General features: G+C 37.9%; 1 protein-coding gene across 4 annotated transcripts in view; it reads left to right on the top strand.

Annotated features, from left to right (window-relative positions):
- The window catches only part of SEC24A (SEC24 homolog A, COPII coat complex component), a 63,333-nt gene that overhangs the window by 10,045 nt on the left and 31,706 nt on the right, over positions 1-21,582 (top strand). For 2 of the 4 annotated variants that reach the window (XM_072728584.1, XM_072728585.1), the window contains exons 2-8: positions 7,033-7,524; positions 13,353-13,523; positions 15,796-15,873; positions 16,460-16,620; positions 16,915-17,087; positions 18,151-18,253; positions 20,400-20,526. In XM_072728584.1, the coding sequence (XP_072584685.1) occupies positions 7,033-7,524; positions 13,353-13,523; positions 15,796-15,873; positions 16,460-16,620; positions 16,915-17,087; positions 18,151-18,253; positions 20,400-20,526 (1,305 nt within the window). The remainder of the gene's footprint in view (positions 1-7,032; positions 7,525-13,352; positions 13,524-15,795; positions 15,874-16,459; positions 16,621-16,914; positions 17,088-18,150; positions 18,254-20,399; positions 20,527-21,582) is intronic. The other 2 variants (XM_072728587.1, XM_072728586.1) reach the window with 1 other exon arrangement.

Genomic DNA, 21,582 nt, shown 5'->3' with positions numbered 1-21,582 from the left:
AATGAAAAAAAGGGGGTACCTGGGTGGCTAAGTGGTTGAGCTCAGGTTGGCTCAGGTCGTGATCCCAGCAGCCTGGGATCAAGTCCAGCATCATGTTCCCCTCATGGAGCCTGCTTCTCCCTCTGCCTATGTCTCTACCTCTCTCTCTGTATCTCTCATGAATGAATAAATAAAATCTTTTACAAAATGAAAAAAAAAGGTGAGACTTGTTTTCAGTTGTTGGGGAAGAACTTTTTCTACATTGTTAGATTGGGTGTTTGGGGGCCTGTGAATTAAACTGGCAAGAGACAGATTAGCAAGAGAGAAGACATCATTTTTTTTTTTAATTTTTTTTTTTATTTATGATAGTCACAGAGAGAGAGAGAGGCAGAGACACAGGCAGAGGGAGAAGCAGGCTCCATGCACCGGGAGCCTGATGTGGGATTCGATCCCGGGTCTCCAGGATCGCGCCCTGGGCCAAAGGCAGGCGCCAAACCGCTGCGCCACCCAGGGATCCCGAAGACATCATTTTCTTATGTAGTATGAGAGTTTACAAAAATGACTCAAGGAGGCACATAGAATTTGTGACTTAGGTACAATCTTAATAGGGGAAGGGGAAGAAGAGAAGGGCATGTAAGAGGAAACAAACCGATTTTTAGGAAAAATAAATAGGGTCTTAGTAGAATAAATGGGAGATTTGATAGTTTTGTGACAGTGTACGTTTAGGTGTGGTGTGGAAACTTCTCATCTCAGATGATAAGATTCAGTTATCTTTGGTTGTTCCTGGGTTAGAGATTTATGATAATTGAATTTTTGGCATTCTTTTGGGACGCTCTATTTTGGATGGATAAAAGATTTCAGGAACTCATGCCCTATGGTCAGAATAACTCACATGCCACAGAGGTGTGTTCTGGACTGATTCATAATCTCTAATCTGTAATTTTCATGGGCTCATTAATTTATTAATGACTTAAGTAAGTTTTAAGCCCAGCAATCTTTTTTTCTTTCTCTCTCTCTTTTTTTTTAAGATTTTATTTATTTTTCATGAGAGACACAGAATGAGAGAGAGAGAGACAGAGACAGAGACACAGGCAGAGGGAGAAGCAGGCTTCATGCAGGGAGCCTGACATGCGACTCCATCCCGGGACTCCAGGATCCAGCCCTGGGCTGAAGGCAGCGCTAAACCGCTGAGCCACCCGGGCTGCCCTCTTTTTTTTTTTTTTAAAGTCACATGCTCTACTGACAGAGCTAGTCAGGCACCTAGTTATTTTGTGCACTTAAAAAAATGATTTTATTTATTTGAAAGACAGAGCGCATATGGCGGGGAGGGGCAAAGGGAGACAGAATCTTGATAAGCCGGCTCTGCACTAAGCAAGGATCCTGATATGGGGCTCAGTCCCAGGACCCTGAGATCATGAACTGAACCAAAACCAAGACTTGGACTCTTAACCATCCATGTGCCCCTATTTTGTGCATTTTGATGATCCCTAGCTTTCATTTGGCAGCATGTGGCTCAAAGGCCTTTTTTGCATTAGCCTATGATAAAACAATAAATAAAAATACAAATATTTTTTTTAAGAGTTTATTTATTTATTCATGAGAGACAGAGAGAGAGAGAGAGCAGAGACACAGGCAGAGGGAGAAGCAGGCTCCACGCAGGGAGCCCGATGCGGGACTCGATCCCTGGTCTCCAGGATCACACCCTGGGCCGAAGGTGGCGCTAAACGGCTGCCTCACCCGGGCTGCCCGAGATGTCCGTTTTTATCCACATGTCCCACAATATGCTTATGAATTAGTTTTTGACAAATGTTTTTATTGATTGAAACATCTCTGGATTCCCACTGCTGCTATTTAGTCAATGGTTTCTTGCCTGGACTACAGCAATAGATTCCTTTCAGTCTCTAATCTCTCCTCTAATCCCTGAGAAGTTCTCTTTTGTGCAAATTTAAAATGTCCCAAGGTAGCCTTTCCAAAGTTCTTCTAGTGCCCTTAGGCTGAAATCTAGACTTTTTTTTTTTTTTTTAAGATTTTGTTTATTTATGAGAGAGAAAAAAAGAAAGAGTGTGAGTGATCAGGGTTGGAGCAGAAGGAGAGGAACAAGGAGACTTGGCGCTGAGCATGGAGCCCAACTGGGGTCTCCATCCTACAACCCTAAGATAAAAAACCGAGCCCAAAATCAAGAGTTGGACGCTTAACTGACTGAGCCACGCAGGTGCCCCTGAAATACAGATTCATTAAGGGAATATTTCTGAACTCATATTTCACTTCAGACATTTGCTTCAGTCACTTGACTTTTGTTCTGTTATGCTGAACTTTTTTCACAACACCCTTTTTTGACCACAGGCTGTTGTACATCTTGCTCCTTTTCTCTGGAAACATTCTTGATACTCCTTTTCCTGGAACTAAATCTGATTGTCTCTTAAGATCATAGTTGAAACTTCCCTTTCTTAGGAAATTATCTCTGCTACCTTTCTGCCTTCAGCTTAACCTAAGTGCTGCTTCCTTGGTGCTCTCACAGTGTCCTGAGTTGCCACTTGTCACATCATGCTCTATTGTCCTTGCCTGGTTCTTTGTCCTCCAATCTGGACCACAAGCTACTTGAGGGCAGGGTTGGAGTGGACCTTTGTTTTTCTGATGGTATTGATAAATGTGTTTATTTCAATTCCAAATATGGAATAAGGTGAATAATTTAGGCTAATTATAGGATCAGTTTTTTTTTTTTTTTTTTTTTTTTAGGATCAGTTTTTAACTAAATGAAAGATTAAAAAAATGTTTAGTTCAGATGAAATTATTTGGTTTATGAACAGATGTAGGTGAGTGCTGCAGTGTTAAGGGCACAAATATGTTTCTTCGATGAAGACAGCAAACATTTATTGAATACTAACTCTGTGAGAAGCATCACTGTGTTTCATATAAATCATATTCTACGATGTATTAGTTTTTATTGCTGTTATAACAAATTGCCATAAATTTGGTGGCTTAAAACAACACAAAATTGTCATTTTAAAGTTGGGGAGGTTAGAAGCCTGAAATAGGTCGTTAGAGCTCCATTCCTTATCCTAAACTCTAGCAAAGAATGTTTTGCCTTTTATAGTTGCTGGAGGCTATCATTGTTTGTTTTTTTTTTAAGATTTATTTATTTATTCATGAGAGACACAGAAAGAGGCAGAGACATAGAGGGAGAAGTAGGCTCCCTATGGGGAGCCCAATGCGGGACTTGATCCTGGGACCCCAGGATCACGCCCTGGGCCAAAGGCAGGCCGGTGCTCAACCGCTGAGCCACCCAGGCGTCCCTCAGTATTTTTCTTTTTTTTAAGATTTGTTTATTTATTCATGAGAGACAGAAAGAGAGAGAGGCAGAGACACAGGCAGAGGGAGAGGCAGGCTCCCTGCAAGGAGCCTGATGTGGGACCTGATCCCGGATCCCAGGATCATGCCCTGAGCCCAAGGCAGGCGCCAAACCGCTGAGCCACCCAGGGATTCCTATATGTATTTATTTGGTCAATTCTCTTGTATATAACCATTCTCCCATTGCTGGTGTTGCTCCCTCATTCTATACCAGCTTGCCTCCAGTGTGGATGCTTACCCCTCATCCCCCTCTCCGTGTCTTGAGGACTGAATTTTTTAGGAAAGGGACTACTTTGCCTTTTAGCTTATTTATTTATTTAGAATTAATTAATTAATTAATCAATCAATTAATTAATTAATTATGAAAGGGGGTAGGGGCAGAAGGAGACAGAAAATCTTAAGCAAGTCCACACTGAGTAGGGCTTTATCTCACAACCCTGAGATCATGACCTGAGCGGATATCAAGAGTGGGCTGTTAACTGACTGAGCCACCCAGGTGCCCTAAGTTTATTTAAAAGTATTGCTTATAAGAATATCTTACATGGTGTCATATCATGAAGTAAGTTTTTTACTTTTAACGGATTCCATCAGGTGATCACAATAACGTTTGAAACTAGTCTTTGGGCAGCCCAGGTGGCTCAGCGGTTTAGCGCCACCTTCAGCCCAGGGCCTGATCCTGGAGACATGGGACTCCCTGCATGGAGTCTGCTTCTCCCTCTGCCTGTGTCTCTGTCTCTCTGTCTCTCTCTCTCTCTTTCTGTCTCTCTCTCTCTGTGTGTCTATGAATAAATAAATAAAATCTTAAAAAAAAAAAAAGAAACTAGTGTTTATTACAGTTATCACATTTCTCCAAATAAAGTCCCATCTTCGTGGACCATATGTTATAGTGAAATAGACTATAAATAAATAATGTGGTGTCACTTTAATACTAGAAAGAAAAATAAATCAGGGTCAGAGGTGAAAAGAATGAAAGGTGCTATTTGAGATGTGTTCAGGTAGTTCTTTGAGGAGATTATTCAAAATAAAGAGATTGAGTGAGATTATCCAGGGGAACAGCATTCTTGGCAGAGTAAAAAGTGAAGAACCCTATGGTGGGAGCATATTAAGCTTGTGGAAGGAACATTAAGAGGGTAGGTGTGGCTGGAGCTAAAAGGAAAAGGAGTAGGAAATTTTCAAATAGCTTATTTATTTATGAGGTCTTTCACCATTAAGTGGAGTAATTGATGTCAGTTGACAGTGACTTTACCATATACATTTATTAAACTCAAAGATGAGGATTTTTGTTATAGGTACATATTTAAAGATTAGGGGCTGGGGTGCTTGGGTGGTTCACTGCGTTAAGCATCCAACTCTTTTTTTTTTTAAAGATTTTATTTATTTATTCATGAGAGAGAGAGAGAGAGGCAGAGACACAGGCAGAGGGAGAAGCAGGCTCCATGCAGGCAGCCTGATGTGGGACTTGATCCCAGGACTCCAGGATCACACCCTGGGCCAAGGGCAGGCACTAAACCACTAAGCCACCTAGGGATTCCCCAGCATCCAACTCTTGAATTCTCCCCCCCCCTTTTTTTTTTTTAAGATTTTGTTTGTTTATTTGAGAGATCAAGACAGAGCATGAGCAGGGGGAAGGAGGCAGAGAGAGAGGGAGAAGCAGGCTTTCTGCTGAGCAGGGAGCCTGAGGCAGGGCTTCATCTCTGAACCATGAGATCATGACCTGAGCTGAAGGCAGACGCGTAAGCCACTGAACCACCCATGTGCCCCCAACTTTTGAATTCTGCTCAGGTCATGATCTTAGGGTCATGAGATCAGGCCTTGAGTAGAGCTCCAAGCTCAGCACAGAATCTGCTTGTCTCCTGCTCCTCCTCATTCTTCCTCTCTCTTTCCCTCTCAGATAAATCAGTAAATAAATTTTTTTTAAGATTTTATTTATTTATTCATGAGAGACACAGAGAGAAAGGCAGAGACATAGGCAGAGAGAGAAGCAGGCTCCATGCAGGGAGCCCGATGTGGGACTTGATCTCCGGACTCCAAGATCATGCCTTGAACTGGAGGCAGATGCTCAACCACTGAGACACCCAGGTGTCCCTAAGTAAATAAAATATTAAAAAAAGAGTTGCACACCCTACCACCTGAACCAGTCAGGCACCCCTGAGTGCTATCTTTTAAAAAATGTTTATCTTGGGGCACCTGGCTGGATCAGTGGGTTAAGCGTTTGCTTTTGGCTCAGGTCATGATCCTAGGGTCCTGGAATAGAGTTTCATGTGGGGCTCCCTGCTCAGCAGGGAGTCTGTTTCTTTTCCTTCCTCTGTCCCTCTTCCCTGCTCATGCTCATGCTCTTTCTCTCAAAGAGAAAAAGAAAATCTTAAAAAAAAAATCTTATTTCCTTTTATTGTCTAATTTTAGCCACAGAAATAACAGTATATTCCTGAATAGAAGTGATAGTTTTAGGGATTTTTTTATAACACCTTTAAAATGTACAATTCAGTGATTTTTAAGTGTATTCACAGGGTGTTGCAACCATCACTACTATCAATTTTATCATATTTTTATAACCCCCCCCCCCCCCCCCGGCAAAGAAACTATTCCATTTGTACTCACCACTGCCTCCTTCCCCCAACCCCTGCAACCACAAATCTCTGTATCTGTGGATTTTGCTGTTCTGGATGTTTCATATCAATGAATCATACAATGTATTCTCTCTCTTTTTTTTAAGATTTTATTTATTCACAAGAGACACAGAAAGAGAGGCAGAGGCAGGCAGAGGGAGAGGGAGAAACAAACTCCCTGCAGGGAGCCTAATGCGAGACTTGATCCCAGAATCACGTCCTGAGCTGAAGGCAGATGCTCAACCACTGAGCAACCCAGTGTCCCCAATGTGTGCTCTTTTGTGACCAGCATAATGTTTTCAGGGTTTATCTATGTTGTAAAATGTCATAAATATTTCACTCCTTTTTAATGACCAAATAATTCCCATTGTATAGGTATACCCCTTTTGTTTATCTGTTCATCAGTTGATGGACATTTAGGTTGTTTCCACTTTTTGGCAATTATGAATAATGATGTTATGAACATCTGTACACGAGTTTTTATGCAAGGTAAGAGTGGAAATGCTAGATTATATGAAAACTGTTTAGGGCAGCCTGGGTGGCTCAGCAGTTTAGCGTCTGCCTTCCGCCCAGGGCATGATCCTGGAGACCCGGGATTGAGTCCCACATTGGCTCCCTGCATGGAGCCTGCTTCTCCCTCTGCCTGTGTCTCTGCCTCTCTCTCTCTGTGTCTCTCATGAATTAATAAATAAAAATATATATAAAAAAGAAAACTATGTTTAATACTTTGAGGAACGACCAAACTGTTTTCCACTGTAGTTGCACCATTCTACATATCTACTAGCAACGTGTGAGGGTTCCAGTTTCTCCACATTCTTGTTAACACTAAAATGTTTACGGTCTTTTTCATTTTGGTCATCCTATTTGGTGTGAGTGCTATGTCACCGTGGTTTTGATTTGCATTTCTCTAAATGACTAATAATGTTGGTGTTTTTGCATATGCTTATTGGCCATTTGTATATCTCTTTGGAAATATATTTGAATGAATCCTTTGTTCATTTTAAAATTGGTTTATTGTCTTTTACTTGTTGAATTGTAAGAGTACCATGTGTTTTACTGCTTTGTTTTCAAGACTAATTTTTCTCCATCTTATTGGAAGGTCCTGTCCAAAATGCACTGATGTCTTCACAAGTGTCAGTGAACCAAGGATATAATTCCCAGCTTCCAGGATCCTACCCTCATCTAATACCAGCAAAGACTTTGAATCCAGTCTCTGGACAGTCTAACTATGGTGGTTCTCAGACTGTTTCTCCATTAAGTAATTATCAGGGACCTGGGCAGACTCTTTATAGACCACCTGCGGCTTCTAATCCAGTGACATCTTCACTTCCCAGTGTTCCTGTTCCCCGAATGCCACTACCTGCTTCTCAGAACCCAGCTGCTACACCAATGCCTTCTGGTAGCTTTCTTCCTGGAGCCAACGTACAGCCACCTTTGAATTGGCAGTATAACTATCCATCCACAGGATCACAGATAAACCATTGTCCTCGTTCATCATCCCAACCAACTATATCTGGGAATACAAATTTGACAAGTCATCAGTATGTTTCTTCTGGAGATCCTCCACTTCAGAACAACCTCACAAAATCAGGTAGAGTTCTTTTTTTTTTTTTTTTTTTTTTTTGGTAGAGTTCTCAAAAGGAGTATTTACTATGTAGGGATGGGAAAATTTTGCTTGTTTAGGTGTTATAATTAATATTTTAAGCCTTAAAATGTATGGAGGACTTTGATTTTTTAAAAAATAAATAGTGGGATCCCTGGGTGGCGCAGCGGTTTGGCGCCTGCCTTTGGCCCAGGGCGCGATCCTGGAGACCCGGGATCAAGTCCCACGTCGGGCTCCTGGTGCATGGAGCCTGCTTCTCCCTCTGCCTGTGTCTCTGCCTCTCTCTCTCTTTGTCTGACTATCATAAATAAATAAAAAATAAAAAATAAATAGTTTGCTTTTTTCCTTTGAAGGTATCCTCTATTTTTTTAAAAAGATTTTATTCATTCATTCATTCATTCATTCATTCATGAGAGACACAGAGAGAGAGAGGCAGAGACACAGGCAGAGGGAGGGAGGGCTCCTTCATGCAAGGAGCCCAATGTGGGACTTGATCCTGGGAATCCAGGATCAGGCTCTGAGCCACAGGCAGATGTTCAACTGCTGAGCCACCCAAGCATCCCTCCTCTGTATTTTTTTAAGTCACCCATGATATTTCAGGGAATCAGGTGTGTATGCAGAACCACTTCCTTAGGACTTGCATTACTTTTATTAACTGGGTTCCATCTTTTTTTTTTTTTTTTTTTAAGATATTTTATTTATTTATTCATGAGAGAGAGTCAGAGACACAGGTAGAGGGAGAAGCAGGGACCCTGTAGGGAGCCCGATGTGAGACTCAATCCCCAGACCCAGGATCACACCCTTAGCCGAAGGCAGATGCTCAGCCGCTGAGCCACCCAGGTGTCCCTAAATGGTTCCATCTTAAGAAGCTCAATCCCTATGGTCTCTTTTTGGTCTGGATCTGAGGCTTAGGTTATCTTTTTGTTATGGCTTGGACAGTTTTGGTCCCCAGAAACTGTAGGATCCTAGAGGGGCAGGTCAGAACAGACAGTAACTTCTGTAGTGAGGAGTGTTATTAGCAGAAGTGCAGTCAGAAAGTAGTGGGCAGAGAGTTATGTTTATCTTTTCTTGTAAGAGTTTTATAGTTTTAGATTTCATATTTAGGTCTTTGATCAATTTGGAGTTAATTTTTGTGTATGGTGTTCATTCTTGTGCATATAGGTATACATTTGTCCCAGGATTATTTGATGGAAAGACTGTTCTTTCTTCCGTTGAATGGTATTGCACCCTTACTGAAAATCAACTGATCACAAATGTACGGGTTTATTTCTGGACTCTGAATTCTTTTCTAATGATCTATATCTATCTTTATACTAGTACTAAACAACTTGATTACTGTAGGTGTTTTGCTTTTGTTTTGATTACTGCAGGTTTTATAGTAAGCTTTGAATTTGGGAAGTATGACTCCTGCAACTTTTTCTTTTTTCTTTTTTATAAGATTTTATTTATTTGAGAGAGAGAGAGAGCACAAGCAGAGAGGGTGGAGAGGGAGAAGCAGACTCCCCACTGAGCAAGTTCAACTTTGGGCTCCATCTCAGGACCCCACAATCATGACCTAAGCCAAAGTCAGACACTTACCAGACTGAGCCACCCTGGTATTATCCTCCCAACTTCGTTTTGGCTGTTCTGGGTCCATTGGCATTTCCATAAGAATTTTCAGATTAGCTTGTCAATTTTTGCAAAGAAGGCACCTGTGATTTTGATTGGGATTGTGTGGATTTTATACATCAGCTTGTACATCAATGTTTGGTTGTATCTAGTTCACAAGTTCATTTAATCATTTCACTGTTCCTATTTAGCTTTAAAATTAGTGTCTTGTACACTTAACAAAGTTAATAGTGTTACTTTGAAAAGCTTTTAAAATTCTGTATTGAGATATGCAGGTTGATTCTGTTCAGCCAACATCGTCAAGGAACTAGTAAAAGCTTCCAAATGAAATAATAATGTCAATAGTTACCTTTTATATGTATTTCTGTATACTACATACATTTTAACTGCTGAAATTATTTTTCTTAGCCTCTGATCAGTCATTGGTTCTGGTGAATTCATTTTGCATTATGGCCTATAAAGGTTAAAGCTGCTTCTAGAAATTGGTTTCTTTGTAGAAATCTTCTGCAGTAGTCAAACTGAAATCCTTTGGTTACTTTTATTCTTAGTCATTTGGCACCATGAGCATCAGTGAGTTGAAATTAATGAATTTTCATGTCATTGTTGATAACTATAGGTAACATTTAATGAATATTTTTATTTTCCAGCACTTTACCAAACTTTTATTTTTTTTATTTTTATTTTTTTAAATATATTTTCTTTATTTATTTATGATAGTCATCACAGAGAGAGAGAGAGAGAGAGAGAGAGAGGCAGAACACAGGCAGAGGGAGAAGCAGGCTCCATGCACCGGGAGCCCGATGTGGGATTCGATCCCGGGTCTCCAGGATCGTGCCCTGGGCCAAAGGCAGGCGCTAAACCACTGCGCCACCCAGGGATCCCTTTACCAAACTTTTATATGTGATATCTTACTTATCTTCACAACAGTCTCTTTTACAGATAAATGTAAGGCTTGAATACTTTGCCCAGAGCCACAAGAAAATGAGTAAAGCTACTATTTAAAAATTATTTAGTGGTAGACATAGTTTCTCATTAAAAAGCACATTATCAATAATCTGAAATTTCAGGGGGTTTCACAAGTCATCAGGTAGAAGGCAACACCACAGATGTGGTGAAAGAGACATAAGCTGGTGAAAAAATTTAAGAAGTTTCCTATAAAAGAGGAAAGAAAGATACATGCACTAAGAAAATGAACCTTAAATAAATGTATGACTACTCTTTTTTTCTTAGATACCTCTAAAAAATTGCTCATTTTTTACTTTCATTTTTTTAAAACACATCATTCATAGTAGGTGCCTGATTATCTGTTCTCAAAACTGTAGGTTATCCTAAGTTTTGAGTCCACATATCAAATTTCTCTATTTTTCTTTTTTGTTTTTTTAAGATTTTATTTATTTATTTCAGATAGAGAGCACGCACGCTAGCATTTGCAGGCATCAACAGGGCAGGAGCAAAGCAGGAAGCAGAATCCCCACTGAGCAGGAGAGCCCGAAGCAGGGCTCCATCCCAGGATCCTGGGATCACGACCTAAGCTGAGTGAGGCAGGTGCTTAGCTGACTGAGCTACCCGGGTGACCCACCTGACTTTTTTTTTCTAATAACCCATCTTTTAACATTTTTTACATTAGCTTTAGAGATATCAGAGGGCAGGTTCTAAAACTCTAGCTATTAATTACAAATAAGAATTATTCAACTTGAGGGACACCTGGGTGGCTCAGTTGGTTAAGCGTCCAACTCTTGGACTCAGCTCAGGCTTGATCTCAGGGTCATGAGTTCAAGCCCTTGCGTTGGACTTCATGCTGAGTATGTAGCCTACTTGAAAAGGAAAAAAATTATTCAGCTAGAAAAAAAATGTGTACTTTATGAAATGTAGCATGTTGTAGTTTCAAATTTTTTTCCTTAAACCTCTGAAAAATCTCTCTACGCTCACTTGTATTTGGTTGAACATTAGGTTGTTACACCTTTGTGGTCAGATGTATCATACATTCTTGCTCCTGCTGAGTTGGTAGTGTACCTTGTCCTTTTGTTCCTTTGACTTGTCTGTATTGCCCTGGATATGTATCAGTGCTTCCTTGATAAGGGAATTATATGGGCAGTAATCTTTGTCTTCAGTTGTCAACAGGGCACCAGTTCATCTTATTGGGAGCTATAAGGTTCAGTAATATGATCATTTTTTCAGTTTGACCGCGGAGAATTGAACAGTATTGAAGAAACATTGAAAATTTTCATATCTGGGTATCTTTATTCCCTTATTTTATTTTTTTTTTATTTTTTTATTTTTTTAAATTTTTTTATTTATTTATGATAGTCACACACAGAGAGAGAGAGAGGCAGAGACACAGGCAGAGGGAGAAGCAGGCTCCATGCACCGGGAGCCCGATGTGGGATTCGATCCTGGGTCTCCAGGATCGTGCCCTGGGCCAAAGACAGGCGCTAAACCGCTGCGCCACCCAGGGATCCCTATTCCCTTATTTTAAAAAACTACAAGGTTTTACAAATATGGGTAGAATAGAAGTAAATTTTATTTATTAATAATCTATTTCGGGATCCCTGGGTGGTGCAGCGGTTTGGCGCCTGCCTTTGGCCCAGGGCGTGATCCTGGAGACCCAGGATCGAATCCCACGTCGGGCTCCCTGCATGGAGCCTGCTTCTCCCTCTGCCTGTGTCTCTGCCTCTCTCTCTTTCTGTGACTATCATAAATAAATAAAAATTTAAAAAAAAATAATCTATTTCACTTACAAATTCAGAGGATTAAAAAAAGTCCTGGAATGAAAAATTAATCACATTCTTAACAGTAGTGTTTTATCTATTTTGTCTACTTTGTTCCTCTTCTTTGGCAAATGAGAAGGTGGGAACACTGTTGACTTGAACGAGCAGGTGGTGTGGGTTTTAGAACTTTTGATATCATAGAGATATATCAAAACTATCGAAACTAACTGATGATGTTTTTACACTCATCAGAACTTACTGTCCTATAGAAAACTGGTAAAATCAAGGCAGCGAGATCTGATAGATATAAAGGACAAATATCATGTCGTTCTTAGTTTAGTTTGATGAGTACTGTTAAACCTCTTGAATACCAGTGTTTCATAAAGTATATACTTTAAATCATTTTCTGCTTTTTTAGAAAGCTTTCTGCTTTATTTTAAAAAAAATTTTTTTTAAGATTTTATTTATTCATGAGAGACACGGGGGCGGGGGTGGGCAGAGACACAGGCAGAGGGAGAAACAGGCTCATGCAAGGAGCCCGACTTGGGACTGGATCCCAGGTCCCCAGGATCAGGCCATGGGCTGAAGGCGGCGCTAAACCACTGAGCCACCCAGGCTGCCCTCATTTCCTGATTTTTAAGCCCAGGGAGTGTTCTTTACTTTCTTTCTTTTTGAGTGAGAGAGGGGGGTGCTTTTTTTTTTTTTTTTTTTTTGAGACAGGGAGCACTCCTGAGCAGGGGCAGAGAGAGGGACAGAGGAAGAAAGAGAGAGAGAACCTTAAGCAGGCTTCATGTTCAGTGCAGACTCCCACACAGACCTCTATCCCACGACCCTGAGATTATGACCTGAGCCAAAATCAAGAAGAGTCCATCACTCAACTGAGGCATCTAGGAGCCTCTAGGGACTATTCTTAATACAGTCTTTGAACCATCATTGAAAGTAAACTGCCTTTAATTATAACTAGGTAAACATGGAACAAGGTACAAATTTATAATCCCATTTTAACAGGTTGTGCCCCAATTAAAATGAAGCAAAATGAAATAAAACTTGGAGAATTTAGAATAACCACAATAGTTTTTAGTTTTAGAAAGCTGTCAAGCTTTCTAGTTGATGTTGATGTTAATTGAATGGATACATTAACAGGCCATGGATAACATTTTATTTATGTTAATTTCTATTGGAATATTTAATATGGCCTTGTTGAACCTCTGTGACCAGTTAATAAAAAATTAATCAATAAACAGGACATTATATCTACCCTTTAAGTGTGATTTGATGCTGCTTTAATAATTGGCAAATAAGCATATAAAAGAGACTTGTAAATGTGTAAAGCATACATATAAATGAAAAAGTCATAAACCTGGGCAGGTAACATATTTCTGGTATTTTGTTGGTGATTTTAATTAAAATATAAATTTGAAAGTTACTCATATTTGGTAAAAGGCTGTTTTGCCCTTTTTCTTAAGTTTTTAAGTGACTTGTGAAAAACTGTTTCTATAGGTTCTGCACCTCCCTTAGTGAATCCACCTCTGCCTACCACTTTCCAACCAGGAGCTCCTCTTGGGCCCCCTCCAACTGGAGGACCACTTCCAGTGAGGGCCCTCACTCCTCAAAAATCATCACAAAGAGCTGTACCCCAGCCCTCATTTAATTCAGCTGTCAACCAAGAAGGTAAACAAGGCAAAAACCAAGTTCTTAAGTTTTGACTCGTAGAAGGATGAATATTAATTATGTGTATTTACATAATACTTTTTCCAGAAAATATGGTTGTTTTGGTTAAGGATGGCCTTCAGAAATTTAGAGTTTTAAAAAAGCCCCTTAGGATTCTACTACCCTGTGCTAGGCCTAGTATTTGGGAACTACTGCTATTAACTTTTTTTGTTGCTGGGCAGATTTTAACAATTTTAGCTGTAAAGTTAGGTGCCTTTTGGCAGATGAAGATGAGAGGAGAATTTCTGCTTCTCTAGGCATGGTGTTAGAACTATCCTTTTAATATATTGGCTCTTTTCCACAGTATTTTGACTTATGACATTTATTATTGTAAATGTCAACAAATATTTATGAGCCTAAATAAAAAGTAAAATATGCAAGTATTTTGAAGTTACATATAAACAGTAACATGTTTTTTTTTCTTTCAGTAACATGTTTTAAAGCATTATCTTCAGATATAACTTAAAAAATACAAGTTTATTAGTTTAAACAATATATTTTTTCAAGTAAAAAATTTGATTTTAGCCTAACCATTGCAGCAAAATGTGGAAATACGAAAGCAGGAGTGGAAAAACTGTGCATATCCTAGTACTGAATATAATAAATATTATTTTTATTTTTTCTTCTAGCATTTCCTTTTTTTTAAGTATTTTAAGTAGAGAAAAGACCAACTTGTAAATATTTTGAAAACAATGGTGTTAATGATGAGTAACAAAATAATAATGTCCCCTTGTTTGCCACATTATAACTTTAAAAATTAAGCTACAATAAATATTTGCATTTTTAACCAACTAAAAATACACCCAATGGTTTTGTTTACTTTTATAAACTTTTTTTTTTTAAGATTTTATTTATTCATGATAGACATAGAGAGAGAGAGAGGCAGAGACACAGGCAGAGAGAGAAGCAGGCTCCATGCCAGAAGCCTGACGCGGGACTCGATCCTGGGTCTCCAGGATCGGGCCCTGGGCCAAAGGTAGGCACTAAACTGCTGAGCCACCCCAGGGATCCCTATAAACAGTTTTACTAAGGTTTTCTGTATCAACTCATGGTTAAAGTCATGGTGGTCTTGAGAACTGGAAAGAAGTTGGGTTTGTTTTTTTTTTTAAGATTTTATTTTATTTATTCATGAGAAAGAGAGAGAGGCAGAGACACAGGCAGAGGGAGAAGCAGGCTTCATGCAGGGAGCCCCACATGGGACTCAATCCCTGGACTGAAGGCGGCGCTAAACCGCTGTGCCACCCAGGCTGCCCAAGAAGTTGGTTTTATTGAAACTATTAAACTTAATCTATTTGGTGTTAGAATGACTATTAAAAGTTGGCACCTTTGTACTTAGAAGCTAAAAGGTTGATGCTGTTCACTAAGTTTAGTTTCTTCTATACCCGAGTTAGAGCTCATAAGTAATAGAGGTATCTAGAAATAGATAGTAATTCTTCATAATCAGATGTCCCTGGCATTTATCTTTAAGTCTTTAAAATGAGGGGAAAGAAAGTTAAGATTTTTATTTATTTTAGTGGCTGTTCCCCAGAAGAAAGCAATCATTGTGATTTATTTATATCACCTTCAAATTAATTCTAGATTCCACTGTGTTCCATATTTTGAAAAAAAAAGTATTTTTATCTTCATAATTTATTTTTTAAATAGTATGGATTTTGATAACTTTTTTTGATGTGTACTGCTCTTTTTTTTTTAAATTTATTTATGATAGTCACAGAGAGAGAGAGAGAGAGAGAGAGAGAGAGGGGCAGAGACACAGGCAGAGGGAGAAGCAGGCCCCATGCACCGGGAGCCCGATGTGGGATTCGATCCTGGGTCTCCAGGATCGTGCCCTGGGCCAAAGGCAGGTGCTAAACCGCTGTGCCTCCCAGGGATCCTTTTTTTTTTTTTTTTTTTTTTTTATTTAATGTGTACTGCTCTTTAAAGGTTTTTAATGCTGCTCTCAACTGCTGAAATCTTTCAGATAGTGTATAATTTTATAAACTGCACAAAGACCATCTGTTTTAGAAGTTCATAAAATAATTTAAAATGTATGTTTTCTTTTTTTTTAAATGTATGTTTTCTATATTTAAAAACTTGAATTATTTGAATTTTTTATTTCAACATTTGACACTTTTCCTGGGCTGTGGGTTAAAGTACTTAGAATGTTATGTTCAATTTTAGACATTAGTTCAGAATTTTCAGAAATTGTTATAATTGTTCTAGTTTAAATATTATTAATAAACTTCCTTTTTAGGTATTGCATCAAATACCAATAATGGATCTATGGTGGTTCACAATAGTTACGATGAAATTGAAGGCGGTGGCTTCTTGGGTGAGATGCTATGAAAGCTGTTTTTTTTGTTTGTTTGTTTGTTTTTCTGTTTTCTTTGTTTTAGTATGTGTTCATTATAGGAAACAGTGAAGAAAAATTCATAATCATGTCATACAACAATACCTTATGGTAGCATTTTTTATCTCCATTTTTTTTTTTAGTTTTCTTTTTTTCCTTTCAGAATTGGGATTATGGGCTTTATTATGATACGGCTCCAGAGTATTTTTATCAATTAAATCTATATAAATACATTTATTCTGTTTAACGAGTTGAACATTAATATGTTTTCACTGAAGTGTTTTGAATTAGAATTTTAGTCTGAATAGAAAGTTTAGTAAATGATACAAAAGTAAATTAACTGTATCAAGCTTTTTTTATACCAAGTTCATTTTTGTATGTTTATGGCTATAGTCTACATTAACTGGATTATTAATCATTGCTATTACTTTGTTAGTATTGTTTATTTGTCTTATGTTACAAATGTGATAAATGTAAGTATTAAATTACCTGAGGGATTTTAGAGTTAGGTGTTTATTTAAAGTATTCTGGAGTATAAAATAGAACTTAAAAGTTACCTTGTTTCTAGCAACACCACAGTATGCTAATAAGAATCCCACAATGAGCCGAAGTGTTGGATATTCATATCCCTCCTTACCACCTGGTTATCAGAACACCGCACCACCTAGTACAACTGGAATGCCACCCTCTTCCTTGAATTACTCAAGTGGGCCACAGGGCTTTACTCAGGTAAACTTTTTGGTTGTGATTTGTTTGTTTTTTTACCAATTTTCCATCTTTTGATTTAAACTATGTAGATGTAAAAGTTTTAGGAAGGCGTAATTAATACTTCTAACCAATTAGGATAGTGGTTATTTCATAAGACTTATGTTTTATTACATATCCCCAGAACCAAAAAGATTGACCAGGATATCTATATTGGTTTTGTTATTTAGAGTGAAATCCAGTAACCAAGTCCTTATACTTCTCTTTTCAACTGAAAACATTATAAAGTCTAGTTACTTTGAAATTTTGTATTTTTAGACTCCCTTAGGTGCTAATCATTTAACTGCAAGCATGAGTGGATTAAGTCTACATCCAGAGGGGCTAAGAGTTATCAATCTTCTTCAAGAAAGAAACATGCTTCCATCAACACCTTTGCAGCCTCCTGTTCCAAATTTGCATGAAGATATCCAGAAACTCAATTGTAACCCAGAGTAAGGCTTCAAATAGCATTTCTTCTTAAGTATGATATTTTATCCTAGAAATTTTGGATTTTGGGGGCTTCATGTATTAGGAATAAACTGTACAAACTTTAATTTATGAAAATAACTTTTCATGTAGAAAAAAGAACTCTGTTAATTGCTTACTTGATATTTGAAATGTTCTAGTTCAAGAAATAAGGTTGTAACTTCTAAGCTGATAATTGCTATTATAAGCTTTAATGGGACTATGACATCTCATTGTCATTGCGGTGAATACAATATTTTAAAGTCCAAAGTATGGGGATTTGATTCTATATAATCCTTTATTGCTCTCATTTTAAATTATTTTTCATAACAAACATAATACATTTTTGGCCCTTAAAGTGGATCATTAGTTTAAATGTATGTGGTAAGGGCAGCTCCAGTGGCACAGCAGTTTAGTGCTGCCTACAGCCCAGGGCGTGATCCTGGAGACCCTGGATCGAGTCCCTCGTCAGGCTCTCTGCGTGGAGCCTGCTTCTCCCTCTGCCTGTGTCTCTGCCTCTCTCTCTCTCTGTGTCTCTATGAATGAATAAATAAAAATCTTTAAAAAAAATTAAAAAAATAAATGTATGTGGTGATAACTCTCTGATATACTGAATTTTGTTATTTTTAAACAGTCTTTTTAGAACCTTCAACAAAACTGATCTTTTTGGTAATAAATTTGCACTTGCACGTTGTCATCACCTTGTAATTCCAGCGTAATTTTAGATTTATATAAAGAAAAATATGTCATATGTTAGTCCAGATTGTCTTTTATGAATAAGCCAAGCCAAGAAGATATTTTATTTTGGTTCTATTATACAACTGGGTTGCAACTAATTATACTGCCTCTCTTTCTGAGTAGGACATAAATATTTAATTGGATAAAATTTGAGAGGGATAATTGAAATGTTTCTTTGTAATTTGATCCACTGTAAAAATGTGTACCTTTCACAATTTTTTTTTGGTCCAGAAATAATCATAGCAACAACTGACACATGATTTTTAAAAAGAAAAAAGTTTATTTTGATACATGATTTTTCCTTTGGTATAGGTTATTTCGATGCACGCTGACTAGCATTCCCCAGACTCAGGCCTTACTGAATAAAGCCAAACTTCCTTTGGGACTGCTGCTTCATCCTTTCAAAGACCTAGTGGTATGTTTCACTAATGAAAGTAAATGTCTAATGCAAAATTATTTTGATGGTGAGGAATTTTCTATAGTAGTGCAAGAATCACATAGAGAATTTCTGAGCAATCTTTAGGAATTTGACCATTGACAAGTTCCTTTATTTCTAATTCGGCCATCACCTTTATTACCAAACACTTCAAAGTTAGGTAAAATAAGCCTATTTTTGAAAAACTCAAGAGGTACTGAATAGAATAAAGGCACTGAAAAAAAAAAATAAACCATGCTATTTTAAAAAGTTATAAATTGGGGTGCCTGGGTGGCTTAGATGGTTAAGCGTCTGCCTTCAGCTCAGGTCATAATCCCAGAGTTCTGGGATGGAGCCCAGTATTGGGCTCCTTGCTTGGCAGGAAGCCTGCTTCTTTTCATCCCCACTTGTGCTTTTTGTCGCTATCTCTGTCTCTGTCTCTCTCTCAAATATAAATAAAATATCTCATGAATAAATAAAATCTTTTAAAACATAAAATAAAAATAAAATCTTTTAAAACATAAAATAAAATAAAAATAAAATCTTTTAAAACATAAAATAAAATACTTTACCCAGGGTGCCTAGGAAGCTCAAGTGGTGGAGTGTCTGCCTTTGGCTCAGGTCGTGATCCCAGCAGCCTGGGATCAAGGCTGCTGTGGGGCTCCCCGCAGGACACCTGCTTCTCCCATTGGCTGTGTCTTTGCCTCTCTCTCTCTTTCATGAATAATGAATAAAATCTTAAAAAATAAATGTATAAATAACTAAAAATAAAATAAAATACTTTACCCAGGGGGTGCCTGGTGGCTCAGTTGGTTTAGCATTTGCCTTCAGCTCAGGTCATGATCGCAGAGTCCCAGGATTGAGCCCTGCCTTGGGCTCCCTGTCCCTGCAGGGGTAGAGAGTATGGTCTGCTTCCCTATCTCTCTACACCTCCCCCTGCTCATGTGTGCTTTCTCTCATTTTCTCTCTCTCGTTCACTCTGTCTCTGAAATTAAATAAAATATTAAAAAGAAATACTGTACACAGTCTCCCACTTCTGCCATTCTTGGATTAAGTATGTTGCTTTGGGAAGCCGTTCCCTCTGCTCACATGGGAAGAACAAAGAAGCCCTTCTACTTTTGTCATAAGGCTCTGGGACCTTGACTTACTTTTGAGAGGATCATTACATAAGTGAAGTGGCTATCCCAAAGCAAATTTATATTAAGATTTGAGAACTTTTATTTTATTTTATTTTAAATTTTTTAAAATTTATTTATGATAGTCACAGAGAGAGAGAGAGAGAGGCAGAGACACAGGCAGAGGGAGAAGCAGGTTCCATGCACCGGGAGCCCGATGTGGGCTTCGATCCCGGGTCTCCAGGATCACGCCCTGGGCCAAAGGCAGGCGCCAAACCGCTGCGCCACCCAGGGATCCCAAGATTTGAGAACTTTTAATGTGAAGGATAAACTTTAATTAATTAATTAATTAATTAATTAATTAATTTGTTATTTGAGAGAGAGTGAACAAGAGAGAGAACACAAGCAGGGGCAGGGGCAGAGGAAGAAGCAGATTCCCCTACTGAGCAGGGAGCTAGTGAGGCCCCATCCTAGGATCCTGAGATCATGACCTGAGCCAGAGGCAGACACTTAACTACCTGAGCCACCCAGGTGCCCCAGGATAAACTTTAAATAGAAGCATAACAGCAGAGTTTAATTCAATATTTAAATATAATTTATCCTTACCTTACTTTGTGACTTTTATTCAAACTTAGTAAGCCTCTTAATGTAACTTGAAGAAAATTCCTAATAATTTACTTGGTCATTTCATTGGTCTTAGAATGTTGGTCCTTACTTTACCATCCATCTCAAAAATATGTTGAATATTTACTATGTTGGTTTTATAATATAAATATTTAAGGAGAAAATAAATGCTTTTTAAAAGGCAAGATTAAATGAGAATGTTCCTGGAGAAAAAGAGTAGTTTTTAAAATCAGTACATTTTAGCTACATAATTTTTTGTGTGGGACAATTTGAACACATCCTTTTACCCTTTGGTTTTTTTTCTCCTAAATTACAGTATTTCAGAAGTTACTTGGGAGGTATGGTTTAATGTTTGGCCTTTAGACATGATGATCACTGCCTTTAAAAAATTAGTTTTGTTTTTTTAGCAATTGCCTGTGGTGACCTCCAGTACAATTGTGAGATGCCGCTCCTGTAGAACATATATCAACCCTTTTGTCAACTTTCTTGATCAAAGGAGATGGAAGTGTAACTTATGTTACCGAGTCAATGATGGTATGTTTTTTTTAAATATTTACAAATTTCACTTTGCGTTTTAGGGAAAAGCAGATAACACAAACGTGAAGTTAAAATCCAAACAAACAATACTCTGTCTTACTTAACCTGTAGTCCTTCCATTCAGATATAACTTCTGTTAACTTTTCTTTGTGTGTGTGTGTGTGTGTGTGTGTATACATTTATACTTTTTGAGCAAAGAATGTAGTAATATTTGATACCACTTTTTCACATTATTATATTGGGTATATAATAAATGGCATATTTCATGGTATTATTTAAGCCTATAATTTAAGAAATATTTTTATTTAGAAATTGTCCCATGCCTTTTCTCTAGAGTAAAAGAAAATAAGTCCACAGAATAGCTGCCATTAGCTTCATTCACTGCTGTATGAAGGGAGGTGGGCAGTGCTAGAAGGTTAGTTGAACGTAGTTTTTTTCAGTAATTGAAGGAGAAGACATCTCTTTCAGAGCTGTTTATAGTCTATGTTTAAGGAGTATCAACTAAATAATAACATTTTATCAGGATTAGAGAGGAAAAAGGGTATACTGATATTAATATTGAAAATTAGGTTTCTGGGTACCTGGCTGGCTTAGTCAGTGGAGCATGTGACTCTTGTTCTTGCGGTAGTAAGTTCAAGCCCCATGTTGTACATAGAACTTACTTTTTTTAAAAAAATTAAAAAGAAAAAAAAGAAAACTGGGTCTCTGGAAGGAAATTTCATTAAGCATTGGGAAATGGGAAATTTAAGAGATTTTTAAAAACCATTCTTAAGTTTTTTAGGAGTAAAGTAAGCGAAGAGTAAGAACATTATTTTTACTCTCTAATAATTTAGAAAATGTATGTATGGTGTTTGGTATGCCTTTAAAATCTTATGTATATGTGCTTCAGTATGTGAAATAAAATTATAATAAAGATAGAAGCTACTTTAGTATGCAGCCCAGAACATTTCATGAACTATGGATGATTACCCTTCAACATATACAGGAATTTGAATTTCTAAACAGTTAGTGGGAAGACAAATGTAATGATAATTTAGAAAATATTCTTTGAGC

This window comes from Vulpes vulpes, chromosome 12 (genome assembly GCF_048418805.1).
Source record: "Vulpes vulpes isolate BD-2025 chromosome 12, VulVul3, whole genome shotgun sequence".
Lineage (NCBI taxonomy): Eukaryota > Metazoa > Chordata > Mammalia > Carnivora > Canidae > Vulpes > Vulpes vulpes.
The sequence above is the reverse complement of the archived record's forward strand: the minus strand, read 5'-3'. Positions and strand labels throughout refer to the sequence as shown.